At 39.8% G+C, this 13,861-nt stretch overlaps 2 protein-coding genes across 2 annotated transcripts; both read right to left on the bottom strand.

Moving 5' to 3' along the window:
* Window positions 1–1,047: 1,047 nt before the first annotated feature.
* zmynd12 (zinc finger, MYND-type containing 12) lies at window positions 1,048–9,802 on the bottom strand. The gene is made up of 8 exons (XM_030054922.1): window positions 9,645–9,802; window positions 7,557–7,698; window positions 6,656–6,827; window positions 6,345–6,514; window positions 6,132–6,254; window positions 5,899–5,980; window positions 3,898–4,043; window positions 1,048–1,451 (listed from the first exon to the last, which is right to left on the bottom strand). The coding sequence occupies exons 1-8, from the start codon at window positions 9,782–9,784 to the stop codon at window positions 1,323–1,325; spliced, it is 1,104 nt and encodes a 367-aa protein (XP_029910782.1). The 5' UTR covers window positions 9,785–9,802; the 3' UTR covers window positions 1,048–1,322.
* A 602-nt stretch (window positions 9,803–10,404) lies between these two features.
* Window positions 10,405–13,483, bottom strand: emp3b (epithelial membrane protein 3b (MAM blood group)). The gene is made up of 5 exons (XM_030054923.1): window positions 13,278–13,483; window positions 12,100–12,187; window positions 11,879–11,981; window positions 11,494–11,634; window positions 10,405–11,099 (listed from the first exon to the last, which is right to left on the bottom strand). The coding sequence occupies exons 2-5, from the start codon at window positions 12,175–12,177 to the stop codon at window positions 10,924–10,926; spliced, it is 498 nt and encodes a 165-aa protein (XP_029910783.1). The 5' UTR covers window positions 12,178–12,187; window positions 13,278–13,483; the 3' UTR covers window positions 10,405–10,923.
* Between the last annotated feature and the right edge of the window lie 378 nt (window positions 13,484–13,861).

Below are 13,861 nucleotides of genomic sequence, written 5' to 3'. Positions count from 1 at the left end.
CTGCTTGGTCTTCACAGATCAGTGGCCATGGTATAGATCAGACAAGGCATGGAAGTAGGGACACTGCCTATTAGTGACAGCAAAGGAACAAACAACAACAACAAAATATCTGTAAGACATTATGGTCCTCATATGATATGAGATGCCGATGTGTGCTATGCTTGGCCAGAGAAGGTCTGGGAACCTCCGGACTGGTCATTATGTACAACAACATATAACATGGTTACTATTTATTTCTGAATTGCTGCTAATGTATATTTGGCTCAAATATTTAAAAGGGAATATGAGGAAATCCAAGTGTTTCCATGTTTTACTGCCTCTCAACACTTAGAAAATGAAGATGAATGCCAAAAACCAAGCATTTTGTTGTATAATTCAATACTAATGACAATACTAGTGAGATGATTTTAACATTGATTATTTGTTTTGATATAAAGAATAAACATGTTTCAGATTTGTATATAATATGTAGGATTACACAGCAAACTGGTTCTTTTCATCCGTCAATGTGTTCTGAAATGAACCTGAGGTTTGCTTTAAAGGTTTACACTATACCTTGATTAGAAAGATGAACATGCAATGTGTATGCTTCATTGAACTGATGAGACTCTTGGTTAGAAGATAGAAAATTCACTTTGCTCTCGTTCATCACAACAGCAAAAGTGATATCTTTGATTCTATTTGCTTATGATGAGCTGATTAAAGCATCACCTGACGTGATGAGAAGCTCTGGCTTGCTACACAGGTACACGAAAGGCACGGACATTGTGTGAAAAAATGGTTTCAGCCAATGCCCTCATCATTACTCTGTGAATTATTTTAACAGTGTTACAAAGTGGATGCCCAAAAACATTTGTAATACACAAATGTGCAAAATGATGTAAATATACACCCCTCTTTTTTTAGTTTAAAATAAAAATGAGTCATTATTCAAAACCAAAAATGAAGTGTTTCCGTCTCTTTTACATGACCACAGTGCATTACAATGTCCATATTTTGTCATTTTCAAGGGAGAATTTAATACAAATTTCATGACATCAGTTGCCTCTGACTAAGATTTAGAACACATTTGTACTAGACATGAGAAAATCTTGTCTTGATCATTGTTTACAAAACCCATCCATCCCATAATCAGGATAAAATAAAGACTACATCATAAGCTCTCCACTAAATGTTTAATTAGTGAAAAATTCACCTATGGCCCATATTTACCTTGGAGAATGAGTAAAGGCTGAAGAGCAGGTGGCAGGGGGCCAGTGACTGATTAGGCAGATGAAGGGGACTCTGGGCAAAGCAACTGGCAGGGCAGGTAAGGTGAGCACTCAGCTTGTGTCAGTATCAGGACGCAGGCCTGTCTGCACCAACTGCAGCAGGCTCTGGATGGGCTCCGTCAGGTCGTGGTGTGGTATCAGCTGGCTAGCCTGCAGGGCCCTGCTGCCAAATTCCAGTGCCTGGCTCACAGACACAAAACACAAATGGAAACAAATGCACCAGCTCCAGCTGTTGGACTCTCCAGGGAGAGTAAAGCTGACTTATATAACGTCACTGCAAATTGGGATGCATCCCAGCTGGCTTAACTTATCCCATTTCCCTCCTGACCACTTGATATTTGTTTTGTTTTTTTCCTTCATTTATTTTATCATTCATTTTGATGTTTTATTTTCTTTCTTTCTCTGTGTGAAGCACCTTGTAACTTTAGTATTGGTAATATTATTGTTATTGTTTTTATCTGCTTGACTGTCATCCTGCCCTATGCAGTTTCTGAATGACAGAAAATGTAATCATTGTCTGATATTCTTACACCATTTTATGCTAGAAAACGAGTCCAATGTGGACTTCAGTGAAGCTTCTATGGCATTCATCCCTGACACACATATTCTTTCTTATAGTGGTTAAGTCTAATTCTAAGAGTTTGTGGACAAATGGGAATATGCTTTTTGTGTGTTACTCTATTAAAACTGTAGCGTGGCTTTGAATGAATTGTCTGCTTATCCTGTTACATTTATCCACTGCTCTTGCACTGATAAATGAATATAAGGCTGCCACATCTAGCCACAGGCAAAAGTTGCATCTTGTCATTATCCATCAACTGGACTCCTATCAAAGCAAAAATAGAGACCGATTTTTTATTTAATGTTGCCTCCATTCAAGCAGCAGTAGTCTGCCACAACAAAACCTCTAATCACAGATTTAAAAGAAAAAAGTGCAAAAAGGGCCCACAATCTCTCTTAAACACAGTACATCCAAATGTTTAGAATCAGTGTGTTTGTGCTATAAAAAGAAGAAAAACTGTCATTATAATTTCATGCCTTGTTGTTTTCTGTCTAGTTCAGTCCATCTGAGGAACAGGGGACAGTAGGGCAGCTGACATGTGGCACGGCGAGACAGGTCAACTGCAAGAAACCATGTCAGCAAGCATCCATCCTACATAAGTGTCCTAAAGCAAACCCCTTCCAGCTCCAGGAGCTGAATACAGTTTGGCTTCCCTGGGGAGTGAAGCAACCATAAAGAGATGAATAAACAGACTTTGGATCAATAAATTAGGCCCACCACAATATTATGAACCATGACCATGTTATGTAGGAGTTTTTACAATGGATGCCGCTGGCATGTCTGAAAAGCATCGTCATCCTGAGAAACAGCTTCACATGGTGGCCATTTTGAATTTAGAGCACTCTCAAAATAGGAAACTACCAAGAGGGGCAAACACTGATCAATTCACAGATTCTCCACTGAAAATTATATTAGAAATAATTGGATCTTAAAAGTCCTCAGTACTAAAGTTCCACATTTTTGGGGAAGCTTTATCGAGTAGCTGGTGATCTGAAAGATTATGTGTTGATGCAGTGCTGGATTTATTCCAATTTTCCATGTAGAGTTTCCCCACTGTAAGTGCACCATATATTCAGAGCAACCACCTTGGTTATTAAGGTCAACAGGCAGATCACAGATGCAACCCCAGCATCAATGTTTCAGCTGAAACGATAAAAGATCGTGATGAAGTATCAAAAGCTCCACGTTCAGCCAGGTCCACATAAATCCTATTCACCACTAGTTGGAGAAAACTTTAACCATTAATTAGAGCTGGTTATAACTTCCACACCCTCCAGTGTTGTAAATACAAATAATGAAATGGAAACTTGACTGTGGAAGAATCAAACCTGTGAATTGGTGAGAGGAGGGAACTCATGCAGAGAGCAATGAAGTCTCTGGTAGTGAAAACTGCAATGTACTAGCGGCTCATTGGAAACCAGGAGAAAAACAGTAGAAAAAGCAACAGGACTCCTGGTGAACAGTGCCTATGACTAAGACACTCTAGAACAAGAAGACAGTTGTACTGTTCAGCAGGCAGCCCATAAACTGGTATTTGTGTTAGTGTAACAGTCAGCTGTTGTGCCTATTTATTTGTCCAGACGTTTATTTGAGTTGCTGTAGAGTTTGTAGTCTAGTCAACATAAAGACCTTAACCATTAGATCTTATCTATCCCCATTGACCCTCCTGACCTACTAAACTCAAAGACCTTGACATGGTCTGTTGTAATCACCTGTCTAATACAGATCCGCTCACATTCATCACTGCATTCTTTCAGTTGGCATACAAGTATCCAAGAAATGTACTTATTCTTCCCACACTGGCTTCTGAAGTGTAATTCGCACACTACAATAGCCTCCACTCAGGGAGCAGCATTCTCATCACAGAGTTTGGCAATCAAGGTATGGAGTCAAAGTGTCAAGGCATTCTGCTAAATCCCACTTCGTCTTTAAAGCTTTACCAATTAGTGCAAATCCCTTCTCGAGACAGGGCTCCAAGGAAAGCACACGTGTGGGGAAATGTGTAAATGTGTCACGGTGTCAAACTGAAGCTGCAGTGTCAGGTAACTCTGTCAGGTGCCTCACCTTCTGGGGGTCTCCGCCCAAGAACCAGAGCATGGCAAGGCAATGGGCCACCAGGGCAATCTGACTCTTGTTTTGTATGGAATTGTTCTCACCAGCCTCAAGAATTGTCCTTAGCATCTGATCTACCTCAGCTCGCTGGCTCTTGTCTGAGGGGGAAGACAAATGGTCACAGACAAAGAGGCGTACATGTAGCACATGTTCTATGTTCAAAATATGCACACATGCACATAGGGAATCTAGTCGTTATGCATTTCATCCACATGGCTTTCATCAGATTGAATGAATGAGGTTTAAAGAAGTTAAAGTAAAACAGGCACCCCTCCCCCCTTAACACACACACACACACACAGAGAGAGAGAGAGAGAGAGAGAGAGAGAGAAACACACACACAGAAACACAGAAAAAAGAGGGCAAAAGGACAACCCATGAGGATCCAGGTGTGAGCTAACTCACTAACAAACAACAGCATTGTCAGCAGCCAGGCAGAAAGCCTGAGAAATTGCATTGCAGCTAACAGGCTTAGCTTCTTATCTAGGGCAGCCGCAGCAAGAGAGGCTAGCGGTGCAGATGCAGCACAGCCAGAGATGTGTCGGCAGTGGTCTTTAGTCAGCCCCCAGCATGCTGGTGTAAATGGGCTTTAGCATTCAGATCGCACGACGAGCTTGTATTGCTAAATATAGCACTGCTGACCTTATTTTCAGTGATACACCAATGGAGTCTGATGCCGTTTAGAGGGTGTAGAAATGATTGACTGGTGATGTCATCATCTGATGCAGCACATGGTTTCAGTGGTTGAATGGTCCTTAGCTTTTATAGTGATATTGTTAAAATCCACTGCACTAACAAAATGTATGGCATGGCTCCTTTCCAAATAATTAGGTATATAATAGTTAAAAGGTAATTTACATTATGTTAACGTTTTCGTTCCTCCCTGGCTATATTTCACACATGTAAAATGAATCAATGAGTCATCTTTATAATTAAAATCATAATGTTTTGGTTTTCAGGACCTTAATCAGAAATGATATACAGCAAATGACTGACATACTGTTTTGACAGAAAAACCAGGGAGGGTCAAATTAATTCTAGTGAGATCATTGGCTATGACAACAGAAGTTATACCAGGTCCTAACACAAAAATTCAAAAGATATATAAATATTAGAGATGTACAATATTGGATTTTTGTTTTGTTTTGTTTTTTGTTTTACTATATGCCAATATTTTCCATATTGCAGAGAGCACCAAGTCTCTCCTGTCGTAGAATTAACATTATTATGCCAGCTCTTATCTTTATGACCAACCGCCTTACCTAAAATACAATGCTCTTCAAAATGTACACATTCACTGGGCACTGGATATGTAAGACATACCATATTTTACATGTTTAACGCTGTAAAATTCATCCTATTTAAACAGGCTTGGATGATGCTCTCCCTGACACAACGCTGACAACAGCCACAACCAGGAGAGATCTGACCTATTTCATATATTGGTATGTCATGTCGGCAGAAATTTACATTTTGGGCCAAGCTGATATGAGCCGATATTTCATTTTAAAGCCAAATATCAACCGATGATGTGCTGATATTGTGTTGTGTTCACTTTCTGCGCTGTTTTTGTGTTTCGGCCTTGCATAACTTCCCTTATTTCACTGTGTGCTCATGTGCTGATGGGAAAGTCTGACATCTGGTGATTTGACCGGGTTAAAAAAAATTGACTGGGTTTAAACCTGGGAATTTGGGTGGCAAACTTTTCTCAACAAGTTTCTAGCTTAATTATCCCAAAGCATTCACGTGAAATTTAAAATATAGACTTAGTTTTCCTGATATATCTGATAGTGCAAATAGTCACTAATCTCACTAGAATCATCTTAGTCACTTAAATATAAGTCTACTCCCCTTTCCCCAACGCCATGCTGCCATCTCTGGTTTAGGGTTAGGGTTAAGTGTCACCCAATAATACACATTAATGCTGCACATATTTGATGTAACAGATCATACCAAAAGAGGGCTCCAGTGAAGTGGAATTTTGCTTGAGGCTCTCAAAGAGTTTGGTCAGATGAGAGTGCCAAGTACGTGCCACCTACAATGCAAAGGGGAATAATGACAAATAATCAAATACAAACTAATATGGGAGATTTGGCTATTTGACAGTTTTTTTCTTTTTCTTTCTTTCTTTCTTTCTTTCTTTTTCTTTCTTCTTCTTCTTTTTTTTTTTTTTTTTTTTTTTTTACCTCAGAGTACAAGGAATGAGCAATCAGCCTCTCCCCCTTTTGGATAAAGACATTGGCCATGAGAAAGTAGCCATCACAGGTGACTGTGTTATCCAAACCATACTCCTCACTGGCATAATATACCTGAAACCAAGTTGTGAAAAATCTAAATGAGGTTTCATATAATTAAGCTATTTTCTGATATATCTAGATACTGCTGAGAATGGCACAGACATCATTGGCAAAGTGGAGCAGGGCTGCGTCCAGGTTTCCCATCATGGTGTAGAGGCGACCCAGGCTCCTGTGCAGCTGGTGGCGGACTGCCGGGCCACAGTCTGGGCTCCTCAGTACCACCCACTCTGCAGCGGACATGAACCTCTTTGCCTGGGACAGACTACCCAGACCTGGAAACAGAAGTGCAAATAAACACACACACAAACACACAAACACATATCCACACATGTGCATGGATGCCATAAACATCCTATATAGCAAGGGGAAAGGATCAGCCTGAGCAGAGAAGTCATTCTGTTACTCTTTCTCACCCACGCTGGACTCAGCCAGCAGCAGGTAGGCAGGGACCAGCTGGACAACACCGGGGCCAAAGATGTCAGTGGCACAGCGCAGGAAGAACTGGGCGGCAGGCTGCACCTCCATGTACTTTCCCTCAAACAGCTTGCTCTGTGCCACGGCCCTGGAGATCTCAACCAGCTGCTCCTGCACAAAAAAAGATACACTTCAAGTGGTGCTTACATTAAATTACTTCAGCAGAAATTGTCTCTCTTCCCAGCAAACTTAAAACAAGCAAACAAGCAAAACTGAACTGAAAGTGAAACTGTCTCTATGGTATGTTTCCAGATTACCCTCCACAACAACAACAACAAAAAATCCTAAGGGACACCTCAAGTCATGATTAATCTCACTACAACAATGAATTACAAGTTATCAAATAAGGAAGTGTGTTATCTAGGTTCACAACAATTGACACTTTAAGTAAGGCCAGGAGCAGTTAATGGAACAGTTCACTCACGCAAAAAAAAAAGGATATCTTCCCTGTCTTCCAGCATCCCCAAACAATGAGGATGAATGGCTATTGTTCTGTTGAGTGCTCATACCATCCAACATTTACATGTGAAAACCTAAAATGGAAAGTTCTTTCCAGTAACAAAGACATGGCTATCTGCCATAATCTACAGCCCTTAGAGGAGAGGACTTTCATTAGTAAGTATTTCCTGCTGAACAACACCAGCAAACTGTATCTATCTGCCCAAATTTGTACTCCTTGGAGGGTATGAACTGTACTTTTAATTTTTTATACATAAATATGATTATTCATGACTTTTTCTCATAGTGGGAACTCTGTAATTTGTGAATTACAACATGAATACACGACATGTCCCAAGGCACTGTTCTGCGAATGGCCTCAGTGCACTCTCACAGCCTCACCTGTTTGATCCGTGTTTGGATGCGGTGAGTGTCACGGTCAGCCTGCAGGGAGTAAAAGGGTGCTGGGCTGCGAATGGGAACAAGCAGCTGACAGATCCTGTCATGGATCCCCACCCAGTCCGCCTGCTGATGCTCTGTGCCGCTAAAGAATACAAGACAATGAGACAAGGCATGCACCTACAGCCATTGTCGGATTCCTAAACTGACTCCCTCCCTCCCTAGCTGTGTTTCTTCTCTCCCTCTGACTAATTTGGACCCACAGTGTCCTCAAGACTTTGTGTGAGTTTTTCTTTCATATATTAAATCAGCCAACTGGGGACCACAAGTGCCCAATTTTAGTTCAGGAATCAAGCCATTGACTATGAAGCTGTTTGCCCTGACATGCTCTGAGCAGGTTCAGATTTAAAAAAAAAAAAAAAAAAAAAATTATAATTTACCTGCACAAACAGGGAAAACAACAAACAAAACAAAACAAAATAAAACAAACAAACAAACAAACAAACAGGAACAAAAAAAACACAACAGACTAGCCTATATCTCACAGAGTGCAAAAAAGGTACATGAAAGGGAAAACAGTCTGGAAGAAAGCAGGACATGGGAGTTAACAATAAATGAGTTATGATACATCATACAAGAAAGAAAGAGAGGAGAAATAAAACAGGATAAAATAGAGCTCACGAGATTAATTACTGTGTTTGTCTGTATGTATGTGTATGTGAGTGTGTGTGGGTGCATGTTAGACAGCTGAGCTACAAGTGAGCTGCAGACTACATGCGTAGAACAGTGGCTTTGGTCGATATATCAATACCTTTCTATGGCTATATTTACCAATCAGCTGAATTTTGCGAACATCTAAGCAGAACTTCTGTGTTGGAGTGCACCGAGTGCATACTAAATTGTTGAGGCAGAGACAGAAAGCAGACAGCGGGTGCACTGGCCACGTCACATCGACAGTTATACAGACAGCATGTGTGTGCTTATACTGCCTAAGCACACACACACACACACACACATGCACAGGACACTGCATTTTTTCATTCACACATCAATTTCCTTGCATAAATCTAACTCAGATTCTGCATAATAAACATTGACCATCCGTATTAGCCTGGAAACTAACCAGTAAACAACCACTTAATATGTTATGGCTCATTAGGTGTACTATAAACCATATCACTGCATGATAGCCAAACGACATAATATCTATACACATTTATTAGGAGCTAAATTAATCCAGAGACAGAAATAAATTACATTGCTCTGGCAGAGGACCAAAGCTAACTTAACGCTTAGCTGGCAACTTAGGTATTTCCTCTGTCTCTCTGTGGAAGTCAGCTCTTGTGTCTCTTGGCTCATTCACAAGTCCACTTATCAAACAAGACAGCTGTTCCCAGATGCCCCCACCCCCCAACCGTCCTTGTTTTTGCAGCATAGTTGAGGGCTGTGTACAACATCCAGCTGATTCAAGAAATGTATGTCACATGAAATGCATTTTCAGGCCTCAGAGAGAAATAAACACAAGGGGTAGGGAGCTGGGGACAGAAACACTTCTAAGCCTCCTTAAACAGAGTGGCTTTAGAGGCTCATCCCTTTAAATCCCAACGGGAAATGCTGCACAATGATCCTCTTCACCTCTACATTGTAGTTAAGAATGAAGATCCCCCCCCCAACTATCGTCTTTGACTCTGTATTTAAGTTTACAGTCATGTTCAGGGCTGTTTCTTTGTAGGACAGACTTTGATTTGGTAATGCTAGCTTTAATAAAACGTTATTGTTGACCAAAACAATTCCCTGACAGTCACATGTACAAAAATATCCTTTGTGGTAACTTCATTTCCAGCTGTTCCTCTCTTAATGATATTTTCACATGTATGCTTGCATACCAACGTGTACGCTGTGGCTGTAAAACATTGGGCACACTGCCACCTAGCGTTCAAATTACAGAGTACACAGGTCGCTTGGTAGGAGAAACGTTTACCTGTTACAACACAGAAAAAAACACACAAATATTACCAAAAGTCGCTTGAAATTTGTGTTTTGAAAGTGAAATAACTATAAACATCTAGCTAGCAGGTAGCTTAAACTCACCAGTAAAAAGTGAGCCGACACTTGGTGCACTGCAGGTGCGCTGGCTTCTCACAAAGTTCACACAACTTTTTTACGCCTTTGGGAATTGAAAGAGGAATTATCTCGGACAAATCCCACGGAACTCGAGGTTTACCAGCCATATTTTTCAAACTGGTCAATTCACGATGACTGAAGAGGCCACCGGTTTTACTTTACGGTGACAAATGAGCCGATGGTTCTGGAAAAACTCATTTTGTTGTTTGTATCTTTACGGTTGCTGAACGGTTGCTATGGCGACTACTTGAACTTTTAACGTTCGTCGTTGTTGGTAAACAACGACGAACAACGACAACAATATATATATATATATATATATATATATATATATATATATATATATATATAAATAGCATAGTAAGCATAATTTTTAAATAATTATTAATTAGTTATATATGAATACATAAGTGCATATAACTATAGTTGTATATAGGATGCAATTATAGGATACATGCTTCCTTTTATGGAAGATTTTTTTTTTTTTTTTTTTTTTTTTAAAGATTTTGTTTAACTGTAGTGCACATGAGCTTCCCCATTGATCATTAATTTAATCATTATATTGATCAGAATTAATTAATTTGGTATAGAATGTGCAATTTACTCTCACTACCACAAAAGGCAGAAAAACTATACTAGACCAAAATGAATTTTGCTTGCTTTACCAGAAAAGAAAACAAGAATATTTAATAATGGTTTGTGGTTCTTTGTATGATATTTATTAAGAAAATCAAGAACAACTACTAAATATATGCTACTGAGCTTTAGGTACAAAAATATATTCCCAGTTTGCTCTAGAGATCATTAAAACAGCTCAAGTGCCACATAAGGTTAACAAAAGAGAATAAGATATGAAGAAAAGAAAAAAAAGAGAAGAAAACAAAAACAGAAAATACATAACCATCACTGGCATTTGACATCTTTGGTCAACACAATACAACACATATATTTTGAAATAAAATTATCAAAAATACAAAAAGCAAAAATAGTTTTTTTATGGTGAAGCATGAAAAACTGCTGAATGGGATAACTTACTATTCACTGGCATGTTTCCTATATATTTACAATGCAAAAACATAATTACATTTGGCAAAAGCCTGAACAGTAACCATAAGTTATAGACATTGGTGTCAGCTCAAATGTGGCTCCTACTATGGCAGCAATATCAGTAAACCTGTCCTAAGAAAAAGGCATCAGCCATAGTTGTAGTTCTCTAATCCTGCTGTATTCATGCTGCTTTTCTGCGTCACTCTTTCTTGCGCAGGTGAATATACATGACCCCGCTGCACAGCAGGAGAGGCACACACACCCAGGCCAGGATGAAGCAGTAGCCAAAGTGTCCTGAAGTCAACTCTCTGGAGTCCTGAAGGATCTCTTTGTGGTGGAGCGTGTAGATGAGAGTTGCTGAAAATGCTGTTAGCCCTAAAACAAACAAAAACAAACAAACAAAACAAGATGAGACTGTGATATTTTAGTTTATAATATTCAAGCATCTAGAAAGAGCAATAAGCTGTAATTCACCATTAAAGGGAGCAGGGCACTTTGAACAAATGTTTATAACCATTTGCCATCAGAGGTGCAGAAATAGCCTAAATGAAACTAACAGCATAACTTTCATTAACAGCATGCAGAGTGATAGCACTGGCAGCATGCATATATGAGAGTTAATTTCCATAATGCTACATATCCACAGAATAAATTCTTATCTGAACCATGTGCTATCCCTTTCATTTTGTAAAGGCAGGTGTCATCTTTTCCAAATGGCAGATACGTCATCATATAAAGACAGTGGCTCATTATTCCACTGTATCTTTACCTGCAAAGACTTGACACAACCCAGTGAAGTAGAATAGCCCGCCTTTAGACATGGTGAAGAGCTGACCCAGGAAGACCAGGAAGGAGACTGAGGAGAAGACCACTGAGAGGACCATCAGGACCTGGACTGCCTGAAGCCACTCTGAGAAAGGAACAAGAAATCGATAACAGATACTCCCAGTTGGAGAAGCGGCACTCAATTGAAGAGCTGATCTATGTTATTCCTACAGCCAAGAACAGGTGGATCAATATGTGTGGCATAGGGCAGTATTTTTTTCCAAAACTCAGAGGCCATTGTTTTAGTTGTTTGGTTTTGGCTTTGGGAGAAAGTCGCTCATGTGAGCCCCTGTTTGAGGGAGCAGGAGCTGACTAAAATCTTTGTTTACCAGTTTCTTTGGAGGATGCACATAACCAGGTTCCTGTGAAGTTGTCGAACCTACAGTTGTACCACAGGTCTGAGTTCTCCATCCCATCCCACACCCACCAGGACTTTAAAAAAAAGAGACAGGAACCATCACAAAAAACATAAACAGACACACTGTACAAATGCAATAATGTGTAAAAAGTAACACAGAGTATTTGCAGATGTCCTAAATAGGATTAATACCTTCTCCATGGTTGCGATGAACAGCATAGCCAGTGTGATGAGATGCAATAGTGTCACAAACATAAGCAAGTACGCCATTTTAAATTCCCTGCCAAAAAAACACAGCAACATTTAATTTAGAGTCGCTTAGCAAATGTGACCAACATAAACGAAAATGACCTAAAAAGGAAGGAAACATCATCGTTTAATGTGTGATGAGCATCACAATGTAACACGTTTATTGCTACAGTAATGAAATTATGTGCTGAGGGGCCTTCTGTTTTGGCTTAAAACATAAAATGGAAAATCTGAGCGGGTGAACAAAGTGTAATCTGTGTTATGCAAGACCATGCCTCAAAAAAGAGTGCAATGAGTTCTTTTTCAAAGTGCTCCTTGACTTGCCTGCGTGTTCCACTACAGCAACCCTGTAGTGGAAGAAGTGGGCGAGACCCATTGAAATTAAAATGATGGCAAAATAAACTTTTGAGTGCTATTTTTTTTCCATTGCGCAGTGTACACAGTTACTCAACATAGCCTACATATGGGTTTTATTAAAGCTGCTCCACTTGTAAACTTGGAAATAGGTGGAAATTTTAAAATGCCAGAAGAAAAGCAATGTGGCTTTACAAACTTGTAGGAAAGTGCACACAGTGGTAGTATGCAAGAGCAAACCCCCTTCCAAAAGGCTATTGTAGCTGAAGTAGCAGTAATTTCACATCACAATACAAGACATGAATTGGAGCAATGGCAGAAACAGAGAGAAAAAAAAAAAACAGGATGAAATTGTCTACATAGATCCTTATCTGTAGGAGAGGTCCAACTGGGTGGGCGGCAGTGTTATGATGATTGTCAAATTATGTCATTACACAAGATTACACTCGTCACAGTGAAAAGTGAATGAAAGGTACTTGTTCAGAGAAATTGGGCGTTAGAACACAATGAATGGTTAGCTTTTTGAAAGTGAAGCGTCTTATGATGGCACAAAAACATGAGGTAATAAAACTATGCATCTTTTTATGGTGCCAGTTATTTTATTATTTTTTTTAAAGTCTGGCTGATCTTGGGTATGATGCAACAGAGTCACTACAATGGCGCCTCTGTTTTGAAAACATCCCTTCCTGGAAAGAGTGGCATCCTAATTAATCAAGGCTGACATAATATTCAAGGATGTTCTTTAGGTAATGCAAATCTCCACTTACCTCTGGTATTTCTTGTTCCTCTGAATCAGACCTCACCAGCAACAACTCTGCAATGCTGTGCCCCTCTTGGTGGTCCCCTCATTTCTACTCTCACCACACCCCCTTTATTTTCTCAGTCACACCATCCAAGGTTTCCAAGCAGGGGAGGAATGCAGAGTTCCCAAAAAGAAACTCTAAACGCCCATTTCCTCTTAGCAGAACAGAGCTCCCTTTTGCTCTCCCTCGTACTCCCTCAGTACAAAATCACCGTCCAAAAAAGACTCAAGTGAGACCCACCCATGGCCAGTGGAACCACATAAAAAGACCTTTTCTGTAAACAGTCCATTTGCAGTGCTCTCCAGTACCTATAATGATCATTCTATCATTGCTTATCCATTCATATTATAATTCTAGACGGAGTAGATATGAAAAATAAACACATTCTGCTTACATTCGGCAGCTGGAGATAATGAATATTCAGAGAAACTCTCAGTGAGACACAAAACATCTCAGCTGGACACATGATGCAGAGACATTTTAGTTTATTTTATTTAGAGGCGCTGGGGAAGGCTACATCTTACCAGCAAAGCAACAACAAAAAAGTG

The sequence above is a fragment of the Myripristis murdjan genome, chromosome 7, assembly GCF_902150065.1.
Source record: "Myripristis murdjan chromosome 7, fMyrMur1.1, whole genome shotgun sequence".
Lineage (NCBI taxonomy): Eukaryota > Metazoa > Chordata > Actinopteri > Holocentriformes > Holocentridae > Myripristis > Myripristis murdjan.
This window is presented reverse-complemented; position numbering and strand designations above follow the sequence as displayed.

Excerpts from the sequence above, each read along its gene's own strand:
- zmynd12 (XM_030054922.1), bottom strand. The coding sequence starts at position 9,784 with ATGGCTGGTAAACCTCGAGTTCCGTGGGATTTGTCCGAGATAATTCCT. Across the intron at positions 6,828-7,556 it reads TCCAAACACGGATCAAACAG|GAGCAGCTGGTTGAGATCTC; the intron begins GTGAGGCTGTGA and ends TTTTTTGTGCAG. Across the intron at positions 6,255-6,344 it reads TGCTCCACTTTGCCAATGAT|GTATATTATGCCAGTGAGGA; the intron begins GTCTGTGCCATT and ends ACTTGGTTTCAG.
- emp3b (XM_030054923.1), bottom strand. The coding sequence starts at position 12,177 with ATGGCGTACTTGCTTATGTTTGTGACACTATTGCATCTCATCACACTG. Across the intron at positions 11,982-12,099 it reads TCATCGCAACCATGGAGAAG|TCCTGGTGGGTGTGGGATGG; the intron begins GTATTAATCCTA and ends TTTTTTTTAAAG. Across the intron at positions 11,100-11,493 it reads GTTGTGTCAAGTCTTTGCAG|GGCTAACAGCATTTTCAGCA; the intron begins GTAAAGATACAG and ends TGTTTGTTTTAG.